Source organism: Dasypus novemcinctus, chromosome 6, assembly GCF_030445035.2.
Source record: "Dasypus novemcinctus isolate mDasNov1 chromosome 6, mDasNov1.1.hap2, whole genome shotgun sequence".
NCBI classification, from domain to species: domain Eukaryota; kingdom Metazoa; phylum Chordata; class Mammalia; order Cingulata; family Dasypodidae; genus Dasypus; species Dasypus novemcinctus.
The window spans coordinates 38,263,052-38,279,937 of NC_080678.1; the positions used below are offsets into that span (position 1 = coordinate 38,263,052).

The following is a 16,886-nucleotide window of genomic DNA, read 5'->3' on the forward strand; positions in this document are numbered from 1 at the left end:
TTTTAGATTATCTAATACAGTGATTATGATTTGAATCCTGGCTTTACTACTTAATAACTGTGTAACCTTGGGCAAGTTATTTAGTCCTTTTATTCCTCGGTTTCTTCATCTATAAAACAGGTAACAATAATACCTAACTCAGGGTTACAAGGAAGATTAAATGGGATAATGTATGTAAATCATTTAGCACAGTGATATGTACCCTGTAAGCACTCTAGCTACTATTACTGTAATTAGAACTACAAAGACAAATGAAATACTGGTTCTTCCTGCCTACCAACAAAAAGGATAAACTATACTAAGAACTATGATCTGGCTGAAAATTCTTGGTGACCATACCTGGCATATACTATGCCAAGATAAATCTCTCTCCCCGTTCATTTCATTATAAATAGGTGTATTACCTATTTTTCTATTAGGTAAAATAATCTATTATGCAGATCTATTTTCCCCTTTATTACTTACATCTTTGACTACATACTTCTCAAGATTTTCAACTGTCTTTTCCTTAAGGGAGCCCTAATGGGAAGAAGAAAAGAACACAATCAGTTATTAGCATTTAGTGTAAGAGAAATTCTGTCCACTATCAATCCAAACACAACTTACAAGAATTTACTAAAATATGAAAGGAGAGCAGAGGCCAGGAAAAAGTGGCAGGTATGATTTGTTTCAACTCTGCTTCAAAATATAAAGCTGTTTCTATTTTAAACTAGAAATAAAAAGGTATTTCATATTTTACTCAGCATAGCTTTTAGTAAATATAAAATCAGTATTAATGTTTTTAGTCAAGTGGGCGATATCTGGACAAAACAAATGGACCATAATCATCCACAAAAGGCATGGTAAAAATAATCTTAAACACTAAAATCTCTTCTAAGTAAGCTGGGAAATGCAAACTGAGATAAAATCTGGAAGCTGAGTACCACAGTTGAGGAGAAATCATTAGCATTACCTCTGAAAGCAGGACAAAGACTAGAACAAATATATTCTAGAGGTCTACCACTAGGGACAAATCCTTTTTTTTTTTTTTAAATAGAAGTTCTGTTCCACTTACACCTAGAAAGTTATTTTAAGATCATAAAACACTTGCCAGAATGTGATCAAGTGAGGGGGCAGTTTCTAAGTACCTTGTAATGAACCCAGTCAACAGCATCTCTTACATCCTGGAACATACTCCGGTAGGACATAAAGAGGTCTCCATCTTTAAATCCTGTTTCACAGCTGCAGAAAAACGAAAAGAATGTGATAGGGAATCCAAAAAAAGGTTAACGAGAATGAATATCAGATATTGCCCAGGGGACCCAAAGGTTCCATATCACATGGGTAAGGCTGTGTCTATTTGGTAAATAATTACTCCCTAATGAAAATCCATTTTGGTCACTAGAAATAGCTATAGTGTTCAATGGAATATAATAATTTTGAACAAATACAAAATCATAGAAGAACATATTAAATGGAAGTTAAAAGGTCAAAAGCTCTAAATATATCAGGTTCTTTTATTTATCACTTTTTAGAAACAGGTTCCCACTGAAGAAATACTTAAAACTTAAAAATTGGTAATTTATGTTCTCTCCACCCTGACTTTTCTTACATTGTGCCTAGGTACAAAGGTATTGCCCATTTTCTATTTGGTCTACTGACTCAGCTCTCCACCAAATTTAGGGCCTTGAAGTGGCTAAGGCCTAAAAAGGATAAAGAAGTTAGCAATCTCTGGCTTATATGGCTGAACTGACATTACTGACTGTACAATCCCCATTCCTCCCCCACAAAATGCAAGGATAACTTGTTGAAGACTTAAGCAAAATTTTACTTCAGGGAAAATAACTAGTATTTATTCCTCAATCAGATCTTGCTGGGCCTGGGAAAGAAACTAAATTACCATCCCTGAATGGCTCCTGGGTAGCTGCTGTGAAATGAGTTGGGGGTTTTAGTGTAATTCTGCTTGGACAGATAATCATCACACAAACCTCCCACTCAGTTGTCACAATTAGCACCTCTGCTGGCCGTCTTCATTCCCAGGAGAAGCCAATCAGAAGTGGTCCCTTCCAAACATGGCTGCAGCACACTGGCAAGAAGAGGGGCCGTGTGGGAGGTGAGAGCCCGCATGGAGCTGCTGGTGCTGTCCCATCTCTCAGGCTGGCAATGTGGCATCTCTCACTAGCACTAAATTCACTTCAGAAAAGCAGAAAAGACCTACAATGGCCAGTTCTCTAAAACCCTGTACATTAATTTGAAAACAAATTAGAAAAAGAAAATTACAGTATACACATACCTGGTATATCTAGGACAATTAGTAAAAAAATCTACTAGGCAGGCCAACAGGTAGGTCTCTGAAAAATGAAGAATAGATATTCATAAGCTATAGGTAAAATAATTCAAACTTATTTCATTATCTCCCTTGAACAAAGACAATGTTTATGAAAAGAAGGGAAAGTAACAGTATATATAAGCACAGAATGAGTTTACCTGGTAGGTTGAATAGTGTATTCAGAATGTAAAATCTTTCAGTGTCATCTCGTTGGATAAATTTATTTGGATATTGCTCTCTAGTTTCTGGTCTGAAAGAAAATTTTAAAAATAACTGATATTCAAATAATTAATATAATAAGCATGGGATATATTCATTATTCAAAAATTCATTCAAATGTTTTAGTGGCTGTGTTTAAGCAAGCAGGGTTCCAAAGATTATATGAGGGGGTAGCTAAGAAATGAACAAGGGAGCCAGCCTTTATAGAGTTCTCAGTCTGATATGGGAGATGAGTCACATACACAGACAATTATAACAAGGAAAAAACAAAAACGATACCACAAGAAGGTGCAAAGACCTATGAGAAAACATTGGACGGGGAGACCATTTCAAATTGAGGAGCAGACAGGAGAGAATGCGAGAAGAGGAAAATCTAGGGTGGATTCATGAAAATGGTGGCATATGAGGTGGACCAGTTGAGGGACTACTTCACTTTGACTAGAGAAGGGGGAACAGAGAAATATAAAGCTAGGAAGATAAATCAAAGCAGATGGCACTGTTGTTCTTATACTTCATTTAGGGATAGCAGTGTGTCCCTGACAGTTTTTAAGCCTAAGGATAGTACCATAAGAGCTGACTTGTACAAAGATTAAATAAAAAGATTAAAATAGCAGCTAGTCTTAGGATAAACTAGAGGGAAAAAAATGTGATATATGGGAGGAAGTCCATTTAAGATTAGCTGCTAGCTGACCTACCAGCTGAGCACAGATGCAAGAAAGAGTACAGAGAGATCAGCTGAGCAACCCTAGAACTGCCCAACTGACTCTCAGAATTTTAAGCTAAATAAAATGGTGACTGCAAAGCCACTACATTTCTGAGTAATTTGTCATGCAGCAAAAGCTAACTGATGCAAAGGACTGGGAAATCAGGCGGTCATCGCAGTAGTCCAGTTGAGAACAATAGGGGCCTGACCTAGAGTGGATGCAAAGGAAATTAAAGGAAAGGATGTATTCATGAGAGCTGTCCAAGGTAAAATGAACAAGACAAGGCAAATGATTGGATGCATCCAATGAGGGAGTAAGAGTCAAAGATTTATCATCTTTGTTCATGTTAAGGAGTCTCTGAGAGGTTGGTGGTACCTAAACAGAAAATATGAAAACTGACTAAAAAGCAGGTGTAAGATTTCTAAATTGGATACACTACACTTGAAGTAAACAGAGATTTTTAAGCAGGCAACTAAAAACATAGGTCAAGAACTTGAAACAGTGATTCAGACTTCGTAGGTAATTGGGATCATCTAAACACAATAAAGGAAGTCATGAAAACTATTACAGTAGATGAGGCCATTACAGTACAGAAAAGGAAGAAATTGAGACTAGAATGATGGAGAACACTTGTTAGAGTTTAGGAGGAAAAAAAAAACTAAAAAAGGATAGAGGTTGTTAAAGACACACAAGAACTTTGGAAAGTGAAAAGAAACATTTGAAGAAAAGGAAGGGGGTGATCAATAATAAAAATGTTACACAGAAACCAATAGGAAGAAAGACAAATATAAAAATACACAGTTCTCTCAGTGAATATATGGAGATTTAATGAATCTAAAATAAAGGAAACTAAATTTAAAGGTAATACTTGGAATTAACTGGGTAAATTCTTCCTTGGGTTTATGAACTACAAATGGCATAAATTCTAGTTAGGGATATAAAATCACTTAAGCCCCCGATCTCAGTAACCCTTCTCAAATAAGAGTTCCCAATAAAGAATTACTTTGTAGAAATATCTCATCTTCTAGTCTTCTAAGAATTTCTATAATGAAAAGTAAGGTGGAAGGGAATAGTAACACACTCCCCTCAGTCAGGTTTAGTAAGATGACATTTTCTTCTCAGATGTAATATACTTCCCTATTCTTTCCATCATTAAAGATTAGCAATTCCTTTACCTACAGATAGTTAACAGTTATTTGTTAGGCAGTTAGAACCCAAACAGACTTATATAGTTAGCAATTACATTTAGTTTAAGTTGTCTAATTCTAGTATACATAAAAAATAAAAGTTAATTCAAGTAGAAGTAATGCATCATAAAATAAACAATGTTAGGCTAGACATTAGAAGGAAAAAAAAAACAGTTAAATAGTCCAGATTATTGCTAACTTTCTGTGACCCACAGGATAAAGATTTAACCTCAATATTACCCTGTTATAATACTGTAAAAGCCAAAAAATGAGGTCCCAACTCATTAGCAAGGCATGTAAGGTGATGCCTGATGCAGCCCTAACTTCCCTTCCACTCTTGCCCACAACGCTATTTCAAAACTCTTCCTTTCTCTCCATCCTGTCTTTTCTCCAGTGGCTTTTCCTTTTAACTCCTAAGTTTGCACAATACTAAGTACTATTTGAATGATTCTACATTTACTAATAATTGACTTATTTTTGAAACACTATTAACTATTTCCAAAGGAACTATTTGGAAACTTTATTGGTTTATTTGGGAGGAGATCTGTGGATCAGTTAGTAAATTTGACTGCAGTACTCATTTACAGAACTACTTCTCTTCCTTTTTGTCTCCGCCTACCCCTCTCCCCCATACACACAGGCAAAAATCCCTTTTCAGATGTTAATAATTCTCTGATTCACCTTCACTGGCTTTACTGAATTAAAGTGACAATATCCATATGACAAATAGCTTTGGTTACTAGTACTACTTGTAATGACTTTCTAAATCCTGCCTCCTGATATTCATGGATCTCAAACAAACCTTTCAAGAAAGGAAGAGTTAAAGAAGGGTGACTGTAACCAGTCACTTGCAGGTATGCCAGGGTGGGTGTTTACAACCCATTGTTCTCACTATGAAACAGGGACACCTTTGGAGTCTATGTAAGGTCAGTAGTGCCTCCTTGTATTAGGTACTTCAGTTCCAAGTGGACCATTGCTATGATCCAGCTTAAAGAGAGCTCTGGTGCAGTTTCAGTGTTTTGCTTATCACAGAAGGTATTTACCAAAAAGACAATGTTTATGTACTAATTTCAATGTAATAACACTGTGCGTTTTACTACCTTGCTACTAAATATGAGTACTGAATGAAAAAATTAGACAAGAGACTGACATGTAACCCATTTTGATTTTTAAGACTGATTCTTCTAACCCTAATATAATGTCAGTAGTAAACTAGGTGGTAAAACAGTAGAGAAATGTATAATTGTAAACTATAAACTGCTAAATTGTGATCTTTAAAGAATTGGGAAGTTTTACCAAAAAATATACTAGATACTAAATTTTATCTGCTGTTTACTAGGATGAAAAGTTCAAATTAATGACAATTATAGGTGTATTTTGATGATGAAAATAAAGCTGATCCTTATTTGTTTTATATATTATAACCCTGTATTCATTTTTTAAACTTTATTTTGAAATACTTCCAAACTTACAAGACAGTTACAAAAATAATACAAAGCCAACTGCAGAGAACTCCAGCATACCCCTCCCCTCCCCCGGATATCCAGATACACCAATTTTAACATTTGCCATATCATATTTTTTTATCTACCTACCTACCTATCCTGTATTCATTTTTAACCGTATGGCTTAAAATTTTTAATGACACAATCAAATATCTAAAACTATTTATTAGAATATAAAAATTTATTAGATGTTAGTAATCCCATAGTCATTTAAATTGTTGTAGTTTAAAAATTTTCAAAGCACTTTTATGTACATACCTCTTTTGAGCAGCTACCTGAGAACTGTATTAAAAAGGAGAAAATAAAAATCTTAGAATTTCAAATAAGTCAGAGCTATTACAGTTCTTTTTTGGCAAGTTTTAAGATTAGCTTTGTTGGATGTCCTATAATTAGAATGCACTTAATTTAAACCAAAATGTAATTGCTAACTACATTTACGTCAGTTTTGGGTTCTAACTGCCTAATAAATATTAACTATCTGTATATAAAGGAATATGCTTGTTAATGGGTGGAGGAAATAGGAAAGTATATTATTTTAGGGGAAACAATGTCAGTTTCATATTGCTTGACTGTAAGAACACTAGAAAGAGACTTAAGATTCTTTGTACTTACCCCCTTATGAAGTTAAATCCATGTGCACAAACCAAAAGGTTTCCATAGGCATCAACTTTCAAAAGATTTCCATATAGTGTGTCAAAGACAAGTCCCCTATGTGAAAATAAATACGTCACTGATAATGCAAAGTAATAGAGGCAATAATTTCATGGCTCTATCACCATGAAACAACCTTATAATATTAACTCTGTCCACAGAAATAGTCACAAGGTCTAAACTGTAATCCCTCTTAATATAGCTGGTTACATTCGAAATCAGTGTCTTTTGATTTCCTTGGGCATCTGAGCTGGCTTATATTTACCACTATTAGATGTTATATTTGGGCCATATATGGCGGCATTTTAAATAAATATCATCTTTCTTAATCTTGAATCTTCCCTATGAAATCCAGAAATGTAAACTGCCAAGAAGGTTCCTGACTACTAAGTTAAAGGTATTCACAAAATACATAACTGCTCTCCAACAGCCAAAGGTAGCAGCAACTGTGATTACTACACATCAGTTTTTATGATCCCTTTTCTTTATTTATAGCAGGTCTTACTCAATAGCAACAGCAGCCAAATTGAAGAACAGAAAATGATTTGGTCCACATGAAAAACCCATGGTAATATTAGAATCAACACCAAACACACAAACAACCTTTATATATATATATAAACAACCTTTACATATATATGGGTAAGGGATGAATTTGCAATTACAAAATTCTAGCATGAGGGAGAGAGGCCTTAACTCAAAAATATCTTGAAAAATTACCTGGTAGGGAATGTAGAATCATAAGCAAAGCTGAGTAGCTCCTGGGGATAGCCAATAGAAACTAATCTCTCCACAGTGAGTTCAAAGCCGAGCGACTCATACTCAGGGGACTTGTATACTGCACAAAGAGAAGGTTCTCATTAGTCAGCATACAAGAGCCAAATAAAGAGAAGACAAATGAATGAGTTTCTACTCTTTCCCAATCCTCCCTCCTCCTAAATCTGCCATTTATCTTCTTCTCCCTCAAGATTCATGTTCTTTATTGCCCAGAGTACTTACAAAACCTAATTGTTAGATTGTAGAAATAGGTCATATTACAGCAGAAACAGCAACAATAAAATGAATTATCAAACATTTTAGAATAGTTCCTTCATTTTTAGGAAACCTATTCCAAACATCTTTTCCCTTTGTCTACTCTGTTATTCACACAATCTAAAAGCAGAAAAAACTTAATATGCACATCTTTGATATTAACCATGCTTATATAAGGAAACAGAAAACTAGGTAAGAGAGGTTTATATATGCTCAAGGCTCCACTAATGTGTGTAATTGGTGTAAGAATCCTTCAAAATGGGCTTTTTAAAAAAAAATCCTTCTTCCTATTTGACTTGTTAGTTGCTTTATATGCATTCTTCCATCCATACTGATTTAATTCTACTTGTCAGATTAACTTGTTTTCTTATGAGCCCTAACAATGTTATAGCCATAAAAACTGCACTTTATAAGTTATTGCAAATCAACCACAAAAAGACCTATGTGAGACAACTGAGGAAATCCAGATGTGAACTGGGTATTAAACATTAAAGAATTATGACTTGTTTTATTATACGTGATATGGCATAGTAGAATGTACAACTATGTGCATAAAATATATACCTCTCTTCTTATCTATCAAAGAAGCAGACTGAGGTAGTTAACAGATGAAATAACATGGGTTTCAGAATATAGGGCTCATTTTACTATTTTCTTTACTATTGTAAATGTCTGAAATTTTCCACAACGAAAAATCTTTTTAGAGTTATCACTGTAGTTCAGCATAAAGAAAATGTTCTTTTAAGAGGTTTCCTCCAAATGATATTTAGGTAAGCATCCTTTCATCAGTCCCTAGGATTAAGTAAATCATATTTTAAAAATATTGCAAAATGACAAACAAGGCAAAAAGATTCATTTTATTCTTATAGTATCATAATGCAATTATTATTTTATTATTATAGTTCTATCTGCTATTAGCATCTTTTAGCCTATGGCTCAACTTATTTTTTATTGCAATTAGTCTGCCTCTCCAAGTTAGTGTTAAGATTTAAATAATTAAGTTTCAACTTTCCCTCTTCAAAAGCAATGCATAAGAATATCTGTGGAAATACATAAAAGAAACCAGTAATACTGGCTGCCTCCAAAGAAGCAACCTGGCTAACAGACAGGAAAAGGAAGGAGACTTTCACGTACCTCTGAAACTTTAAAATGTAACATATGGATGCATTTATTTTTAAAAAATTAAACTGAAAATTGTTAAAGCACGCTAGGCTTCAAAATCCTTTAATAAATATACATTTGTTTTTACTTTTACTGACATATATGAAAAATAAAAGCCTAAAAATTTTAAGGTCTTTTAGACTGAGATGCTGTGTCTCATCTTTTTGGAATAATGCCATGAGAAGTTATATTCAATTCTTATCTCAGGAGTATTAACCATTTAATGCTAATGCTAACCCAACTAATATTTTCAAAACTAGCTATATTTTTCCTATCCCTTCAACTGAGTGAATTCCATCCTCACTCCCCCTGAACTAAGCAAAACTTTTTGAAGCCTGAAGTGTGGAATTCCTAAATCTAAATGATATACACAATGGTAAAAGAAGTGCTATACATTCATACATGCTGAGTAAAAGCTGGTCAATTTAATCATAAAGCCAAGAAAGCATGGTATCCACTGACATAAATTTGAGTTATTCTGAAAATGTAAAATAAATCTCTCATACCACCCATGCTCCCACCCCAACTACAAGTAAATCTCATTTTAACAAAATTTCCATAAAACAAACATTACTTCTCAGTCCTAAACAAAGTCCTTATTTCAAACAATATTTAATGAAACAAAATTACATTATAAATAAGTAAACTGGATAATCCATTGATGTTCATTCTTAAAGGATTTAGCCCACATAAAAACACTTTCAACTATGTTAATTGTTCAGGACAATGTGCTTCACATGCTTTAAAAATGGGGGATAAAAAACAAACCTTAATCACCCCACCCAGGCTTACTCCCTAAATCAGCAATTTCCCTAGAACCAGGCAATTATAGAATGATGGAATAACTGATCATTAAAACTTACAACTATGAGACAATTTGCACTGAAACCTAAATTAATTTATTCAGAATTTTTAGTGAAAAAAAAATCAGGGAAAAAAAATCTCAAATCTCCATTTTTTCAGCTCCAATCCCAAAATACAGAAAGCAAAACACTATTTACTTTCCATTATTTATTATTCACAAGGGCCGAACTTCCCACATGTTCAACTGATGTGACTTTCTAGATATTCCACCAATAGTAATAAATACCTTAAATTTCCTCTCAATGAGTTCAGTGTATTTCCCCAAAATACAATATATTTTCCCCATTTGCTGACCCAAAGTTACACGACACATACCAGTATCAGCTGAAGCCATAATTTAGGTCTCCCTGAGTTTCATCCAAAGTTCTTTGTGGTGAAGTATACTGATTATTAAAAAAACGAATATCTAGATTACATCAGTCATCAAAACTTAAGCCTGTATTGAAACACACTACTTTTCCTCCAATTTCTTTCAACTACTCCAAAATAAACTGCTTTAATCATAGGTGATAACAGATTTAGCAAAGAGAGTCCAAGTTCCACTTTGACAACACCATCAAGCTCTTTATTAATCTTAAGACCTATAAGCTACTGAAAACATTCTGCGAGCTTCCCATTTCAGTAACATGAACTCCCAAGTCATTAACTCATCTGCTAAAAAACTGTACATACAACCAGGGCTGGAGAAGCAGGAATGCAGCTGCATAGAACACAAGTATAGATATTTACTCTAAGTGTCCCTTGGGAGTAATCATTTGTTCTCACCTGGTAGTAAAAATGACTATTCCTCAAACGTAGGAGGTATTGCCATCCAAAAAAAATTTTTTTTATCTACCAGTCCTTTCAAAGGCAGCCTCAGAAATTTGTAAAGGAACTAATTGTATTTATCTCCTCAGACTATAGAACTCTATGCCTCTCCACAGCTGCAACGGCTCTAATCTCAATTTCTCTCACAGAACTGTGGTAAATAAATGATGTACACAGCGTCAAGCTCAACTCTTACAATTAGCTTTCTGTGGTCCCAAAACCCAGCCAATAGCTTCACAGTAAACATAACCATCACACATTCACTGCTTATTCCTTCTTCAAGAAGGTCCTCAAGCCTATCCCAATTTACCCAATATCCAAAGACAAAGGAAGAAGTTATTTTAAGGGCCAGAGTCCAAAAACAGAGGAGTGCTTCAGCCACTAGGGCAGCACACAGTGTTCTCAGGTTACGTAAGTAGACTATAAAGAGAACAACCAAAGCTTTGAAAGCTGAAGTTACTGTGAACATTCAAAGATATTTTGTGCTCCATAACCTGCAAGGGAAAAACAGCTCTTCAAAAAATATGCAATAAATGTGTGGGGATGCAAGTTAGGGGCTCTTTCTTCTTTTGAGTAGATACTGTTTGTTTATTCAAGATAGGACCTACGTTAGAGGAGAAAGTCCCTTTGGAATGAGTTGAAACATTCTGCAGGGAAGGCCTATAACATTCACGTACTTTTTTTTTTTTTACCTTTGCCACCAATACAATACTGTGTAGCAGTTTATAGATTTCTTTAAAATAAAGGGCAAACCTCTACAGAGGTTCCAGCCTAGCAGAGTGCTGCTGCCAAAATGAGAACTCACATGAGGCAGATGCAGATGCAGAGTGTGTCACTCCAGTCTTGAAGGAGTTACACTGGCTCCTGTTAAAAAAAAAAAAAAAAAAAAAAAAAAGCAACAAAACAAAAACAAAAGCTGGTTTTAAAACTGTTGTGATGGGCTGGAAAAGAGAGACACCATTTGGAAATTGGTATTTACAAGAATTACTACCCTCCTATTTAGAAGTCTCTGACCATCACTAAAAGTAGCCTGTAATTGGCCATTACATAACAAAATAAAGGTATTGAAGAAATGCTTAAGTATTGTGTATTATTTACTTTCCTGGCACCATGCTGGAATACAAGCCACCTGATCCCAAAATGTTAAGTCAAAAGAGAAACAAAAATAAATCTAATTTGTCTTAGTTTGTTTTCTCTAGCACATTTCAGGTTTTTATATGATAGAAAATGAATACAACTTCAGTGTTTAAAATTGAACTGTAACTAGTGAAATAGACTAAGGGATACAAGAATAAGCCAGAAGTCTCATCGTGCTTTTATGTATCATATAAGCTGAATCTACTGATTCCTAACCATCTCCCGGTTTCTGTACCCTTCCAAAACCTATATTTGTCATCCTGATATAGACTAAAACCAACTTCCTGCTGCTAATCTCTAACCAGATGTGTAAATCTGAATAGAAAGAAAAAATTTAATTTTGATTCTACTTAGTTACAATATTCTACTTAGTGTAGTTAGAAGAAAACTACCTAGTCTAGTAAAAGAACTGAACTGAAGAGACATACATCCTTTAAACATATTAATGCTTATAACATATGGCATTATGTATTAACTTTATAGGCAGTCACTTTCCCCAGGTTTCTGAAAACATGTGAGCTAGACTCCAGCTTCTGGATTTTCTTTTTTTTTTTGGTGACAGAGAGTTGGTGCTCAGCAGAAGAGCAGAAATGATCAAATATAATGTTTTAACGTCCTAAAGCATTACATCTAGGGAAAACCAACAACAACAATCACTAAGAAAAACAAAAATCCAACCCAACCACCCCAAAACAGTCATTCTTTTTATTATATACAAATGTGATAAACACCAAAGTTCTCTAATTTTATGATTAATAAGTCACACACTGTTGGTTCTATGGAACTTAAAGATAAACTAATTACAAGTTAGGCTGCTATGAGGTAAGGATTAAGTCATATTTTTCATTTAAAAATTTTTATATAAAATCTTTCAAATTTAAATATAAAAATAGCAGAGCACTTTCTCCATTTTTCAAAACTTTTGAAAACTCTAAAACAGTAACAGACATACACAATTTTATCTCTTAAGTCAGGAAATCATAAACAATCTACAAAATGTAATGAAAATATCTAAAACTGGTCTTCTATTTTACCTTTTTTTTTTTAACAACTGAAAAATATTTTTAATATAGATTTTGGTAATATATTCTATATATTTCACATTTCAAATCTTCAGTTACAACCTAAACAACTTATTGAATAGAAGATCTTGTATGTATCAGCATATATAAAATGTAAATAAATTAGTTGGAAAATATTTGTATATATACTTTACTTTTATTTTATTTTTTTAAAGATTTATTTTTATTTAGTTCTCTCCCCTTCCTCCTCAACCCCCCCCCCCCCCGTTGCCTGCTCTCTTTGTCTATTTGCTGCGTGTTCTTCTTTGTCCACTACTGTTGTTGTTAGTGGCATGGGAATCTGTGTTTCTTTTTGCTGCATCATCTTGTATGTCAGCTCTCCATGTGTGCGGAGACATTCTTGGGCAGGCTGAACTTTCTTTCGTGCTGGGCGGCTCTCCTTACAGGACGCACTCCTTGAGCGTGGGGCTCCCCTACGCGGGGACACCCCTGCGTGGCAGAGCACTCCTTGCACGCATCAGCACTGCATGTGGGCCAGCTCCACATGGGTCAAGGAGGCTGGGGATTTGACCGTGGACCTCCCATGTGGTAGACGGACGCGCTATCCACTGGGCCAAGTCCACTTCCCCTTAATTTACTTTTAAAAGCTAGATATCATGCAGCACTTTTAGTAATATAAAATAAAACAAACGCCAATATGGCTAGATATATAAATTATTTACTTATAAATATGTAAAATAAATGAGTGGAGTTTGTAAGTTTACCTTTATCAGTTCACTGCAAAAGCAAAATTATGATAATAAGGAAACTTATTTGTTAAAAAAATACAAAGTGTTTTAAAGGAATGTTTATTTTAAAATAAAATCAAAGAAAAAATTACCTAACGCAGGACCTCATATGTGGGAAGCAGATTTGGCCCAATGGATAGGGCATCTGCCTACCACATGGGAGGTTCATGGTTTAAACCCACGGACTCCTGACCCGTGTGGAGCTGGCCCATGCACAGTGCTGATGCGCACAAGGAGTGCCGTGCCACGCAGGGGTGTCCCCCGCGTAGGGGAGCCCCATGCACAAGGAGTGCACCCCGTAAGGAGAGCTGCCCAGTGCAAAAAAAGTGCAGCCTGCACAGGAATGGCACTGCACACATGGAGAGCTGATGCAGCAAGATGACACAACAAAACATGACACAGGTTCTGGGTGCTGCTGACAAGAATACAAGCAGACACAAGAAGAACACACAGTGAATGGACACAGAGAGCAGATAACTGGGTGGGAGGGAAGGGGAGAGAAATAAATTAAAAAAAAAAAAACCAACCAACCAAACAAAAAAACTATCATGAACTTAATCATCCAAACGAGCCTCTTCTCATTCAAGATAATCACTCTCACAGGCAATATACTTATTCCAATAATGCAATCACTATTGAAAACATATTTCAAATTCTTCTCTCAAAATTACTTTCAGAGTCTACAGCACATTGTTCTAGACATCCTCGCTGGTAGCAAATTTCCATTAATAAAGTGCAAATTTAATTTTGGGGAAAAAAAGTTATTTGGAGCAACTAGCAAATAAGTTGTAAAATCAAGTTGGCTTGAAAATAAAGAAAGGTCTAACTTTTTAAAGTAATGAAGCAGGTTTTCTTGTGAGTTTATAAAATGGCTAAGAAAATCCAAAATATTTCCTAAAATGTGTAAGAAATTACAGCTATATTGTAATAATTAATCCCTCATAAAGTGACTATATGAAGGATAATATCCATTTGGAGACATGTTTTTTTTTTTTTAAGATTTATTTATTTCTCCCCCACCCCCAAACACATTTTCGGCACTGTGTGTTCTTCTGTGTCTGCTTGTCTTTTCTGTAGGTAACACCAGGAACCAACCCTGGGATCCTCCAGAGTGGGAGAGAAGTGCTCAAACCCCTGCGCCACCTCAGCTCCCTGGTCTGCTGTGTCTCCCATTGTCTCTCCTGTGTCTCTCTTTGTTGTGTCATCTTGCTGCGGCAGCACTCTGCATGGGCCAGCTCTCCGCGCAGACCAGCTTGCCCTCACCAGGAAGCCCCAGGAAACCAAAACCTGGACCTCCTATATGGTAGATGGAGAGTCCAATCACTTGAGCCATATTCACCTCCCAGGAGGCATAATTTCTTATGGGCTTCTTTTTATTTAAAAAAAAAAAGTGTTCTGGAATATTATTCAGCCAAGAAAAGGAATGAAGTTCTGATAATGCTACAACAAGCCAGACACAAAAGTACAAATATTGTATAATTCCACTTATATGAAATACCTAGAATATACATATTCATAGAGACAGCAAGGAGATTATAGGTTACTAGGGGCAGGAGAAAGTGAAGAATGAGAAGCTTAATAGGTACAGAGTTTCTGTTTGGGGTGATAAAAAGTTTTGGTAGTAGGTGATGGTTAAATTAGCACAACACTGGGAATGTAATTACTGTAACTGACTTGTACAATTAAAAATGGGAAATTCTGATATGTGTTACCCCAATAACATTTTTGGAAAAGGAAAAAAATTAATCTTTTAGCCCATTTTATATGTGTTCACTTTTCACCTCACCTAATTTCTGGAGAAAATGAAAAAGTATAAATCCTACATAAAAGTAAATTATATTGTTTAGCAGTCAACACTATAAATAATGACTCTCCCAGCTATGTAAATCCATCCACTATATGTCTTGCCTAGTCCATCTTATTCTAAATGGATCCTTGATATAATTCATTGGACTTTAGTCCAAACTATCACTTTTCATCCTCATACCTTCTGAGGTTAAGCCCTCAATATATTCTGACTATATTTTTATTTGGTTTTGTGCTGTTTTCTCATTTATTTTTATTAATAATTTTATCAACCACAGTCCTAGTTTTCTCTTTTAGGAAAGCGATCATCTCTTTTAGATGAGGAATTTTTTTTCTTTTTCTTTTACCCTATTGATGACTTGGAGCTATGTAACTTAGAAAAACATGTTTTTTAATCCATTCCTGTGAGTGTGAACCATTACAAACAGGGCCTTTTGATGTGACCCAGCTGTCAGGTGTAGTACAAAACAAGATGGATCTTAATTCTATTACTGGAGTCCTTTATAAGCAGAATGAAATTCAGACACACCAGGAGGAAGCCATGGAAGTCAACGGAACCCAAGAAGCCAGGAAAGGTCACCAAGTGCATGACCGTGTAACACAAAAGCCAAAAACAAAGGATTGCTGGCAGCCAGTCCCAGAATGCCTGTCTTCTGGGAGAAAGCATCTCCTTGATGAACCCTAACTTCTCCTACTCTTAAAACAGGTTTATTGGGAAACGGACTTTGGCCCAGTGGTTAGGGCGTCCGTCTACCACATGGGAGGTCCGCGGTTCAAGCCCCGGGCCTCCTTGACCCGTGTGGAGCTGGCCCATGCGCAGTGCTGATGCGCGCAAGGAGTGCCGTGCCCCACAGGGGTGTCCCCTGCGTAGGGGAGCCCCACGCGCAAGGAGTGCACCCATAAGGAGAGCCGCCCAGCGTGAAGGAGGGAGCAGCCTGCCGAGGAATGGCGCCGCCCACACTTCCCGTGCCGCTGACGACAACAGAAGCGGACAAAGAAACAAGACAACAAGACGCAGCAAAAAGACACAGAAAACAGACAACCGGGGGAGGGGAGGGGAATTAAATAAATAAAATAAAAAATAAAAAATAAAAAATAAATAAATAAATAAATATGCTTTAAAAAAAAAAACAAAAAACAGGTTTATTGGAATAAACCAATATTATCACCATTGTTTAAGCCAATCCATTGCATGATATTTGTTTTAGCAGCCAGGACACTAAAATACCCTAGTTTCTCTGTCCAAACACTCAACTTATTTCCTATTTTACTCTTGTGGGGGTGGGGAGTGGGGGGGGGTAAGTCAAAAGTTTAAAAAAAAAAAAAGACTACTAAAGGGAATAATGAATGCATTTTACTTATCAAACTCCATCTATTTTTATATTCCTCTAATCTTCAACTTTATACTTTTGATTCATTCAAAAACTGATAAATCCCTCAAAGATAAGTCACAGGTTGTATATAGGCTAATAATAAATGGACTTGGAGAGGTTCAATCCCTAACACAAATGTCTTGCATATTGACAATCTGTTTGGAGGCCCGTGGGGTAAGGTAACATGCAAGCACTACATTTTCCAAGTAGTGAGAGGGATCTCCTGAATACTTCATGACTTAAGATAATGAGAATTTCTGGCCTTTTTTGATGAAAATATCTTCCATAGCATGAACCAAAAACTTTACAGTAAATATACTCA

The 16,886-nt window shown here is 35.5% G+C and overlaps 1 protein-coding gene across 12 annotated transcripts in view; it reads right to left on the bottom strand.

Annotated features, from left to right (window-relative positions):
• The window catches only part of NT5C2 (5'-nucleotidase, cytosolic II), a 129,257-nt gene that overhangs the window by 9,557 nt on the left and 102,814 nt on the right, over window positions 1-16,886 (bottom strand). For 4 of the 12 annotated variants that reach the window (XM_004473976.4, XM_012531162.4, XM_023583317.3 and 1 more), the window contains 7 exons: window positions 7,295-7,412; window positions 6,536-6,631; window positions 6,182-6,205; window positions 2,467-2,558; window positions 2,273-2,330; window positions 1,128-1,221; window positions 466-519 (listed from right to left, as the gene is read on the bottom strand). In XM_004473976.4, coding sequence (XP_004474033.1) covers window positions 466-519; window positions 1,128-1,221; window positions 2,273-2,330; window positions 2,467-2,558; window positions 6,182-6,205; window positions 6,536-6,631; window positions 7,295-7,412 — 536 coding nt within the window. Of the gene's footprint in view, window positions 1-465; window positions 520-1,127; window positions 1,222-2,272; window positions 2,331-2,466; window positions 2,559-6,181; window positions 6,206-6,535; window positions 6,632-7,294; window positions 7,413-9,946; window positions 10,015-10,396; window positions 10,592-11,243; window positions 11,303-16,886 lie in introns of those variants that run through there. The other 8 variants (XM_004473977.5, XM_058298612.2, XM_071215720.1 and 5 more) reach the window with 3 other exon arrangements.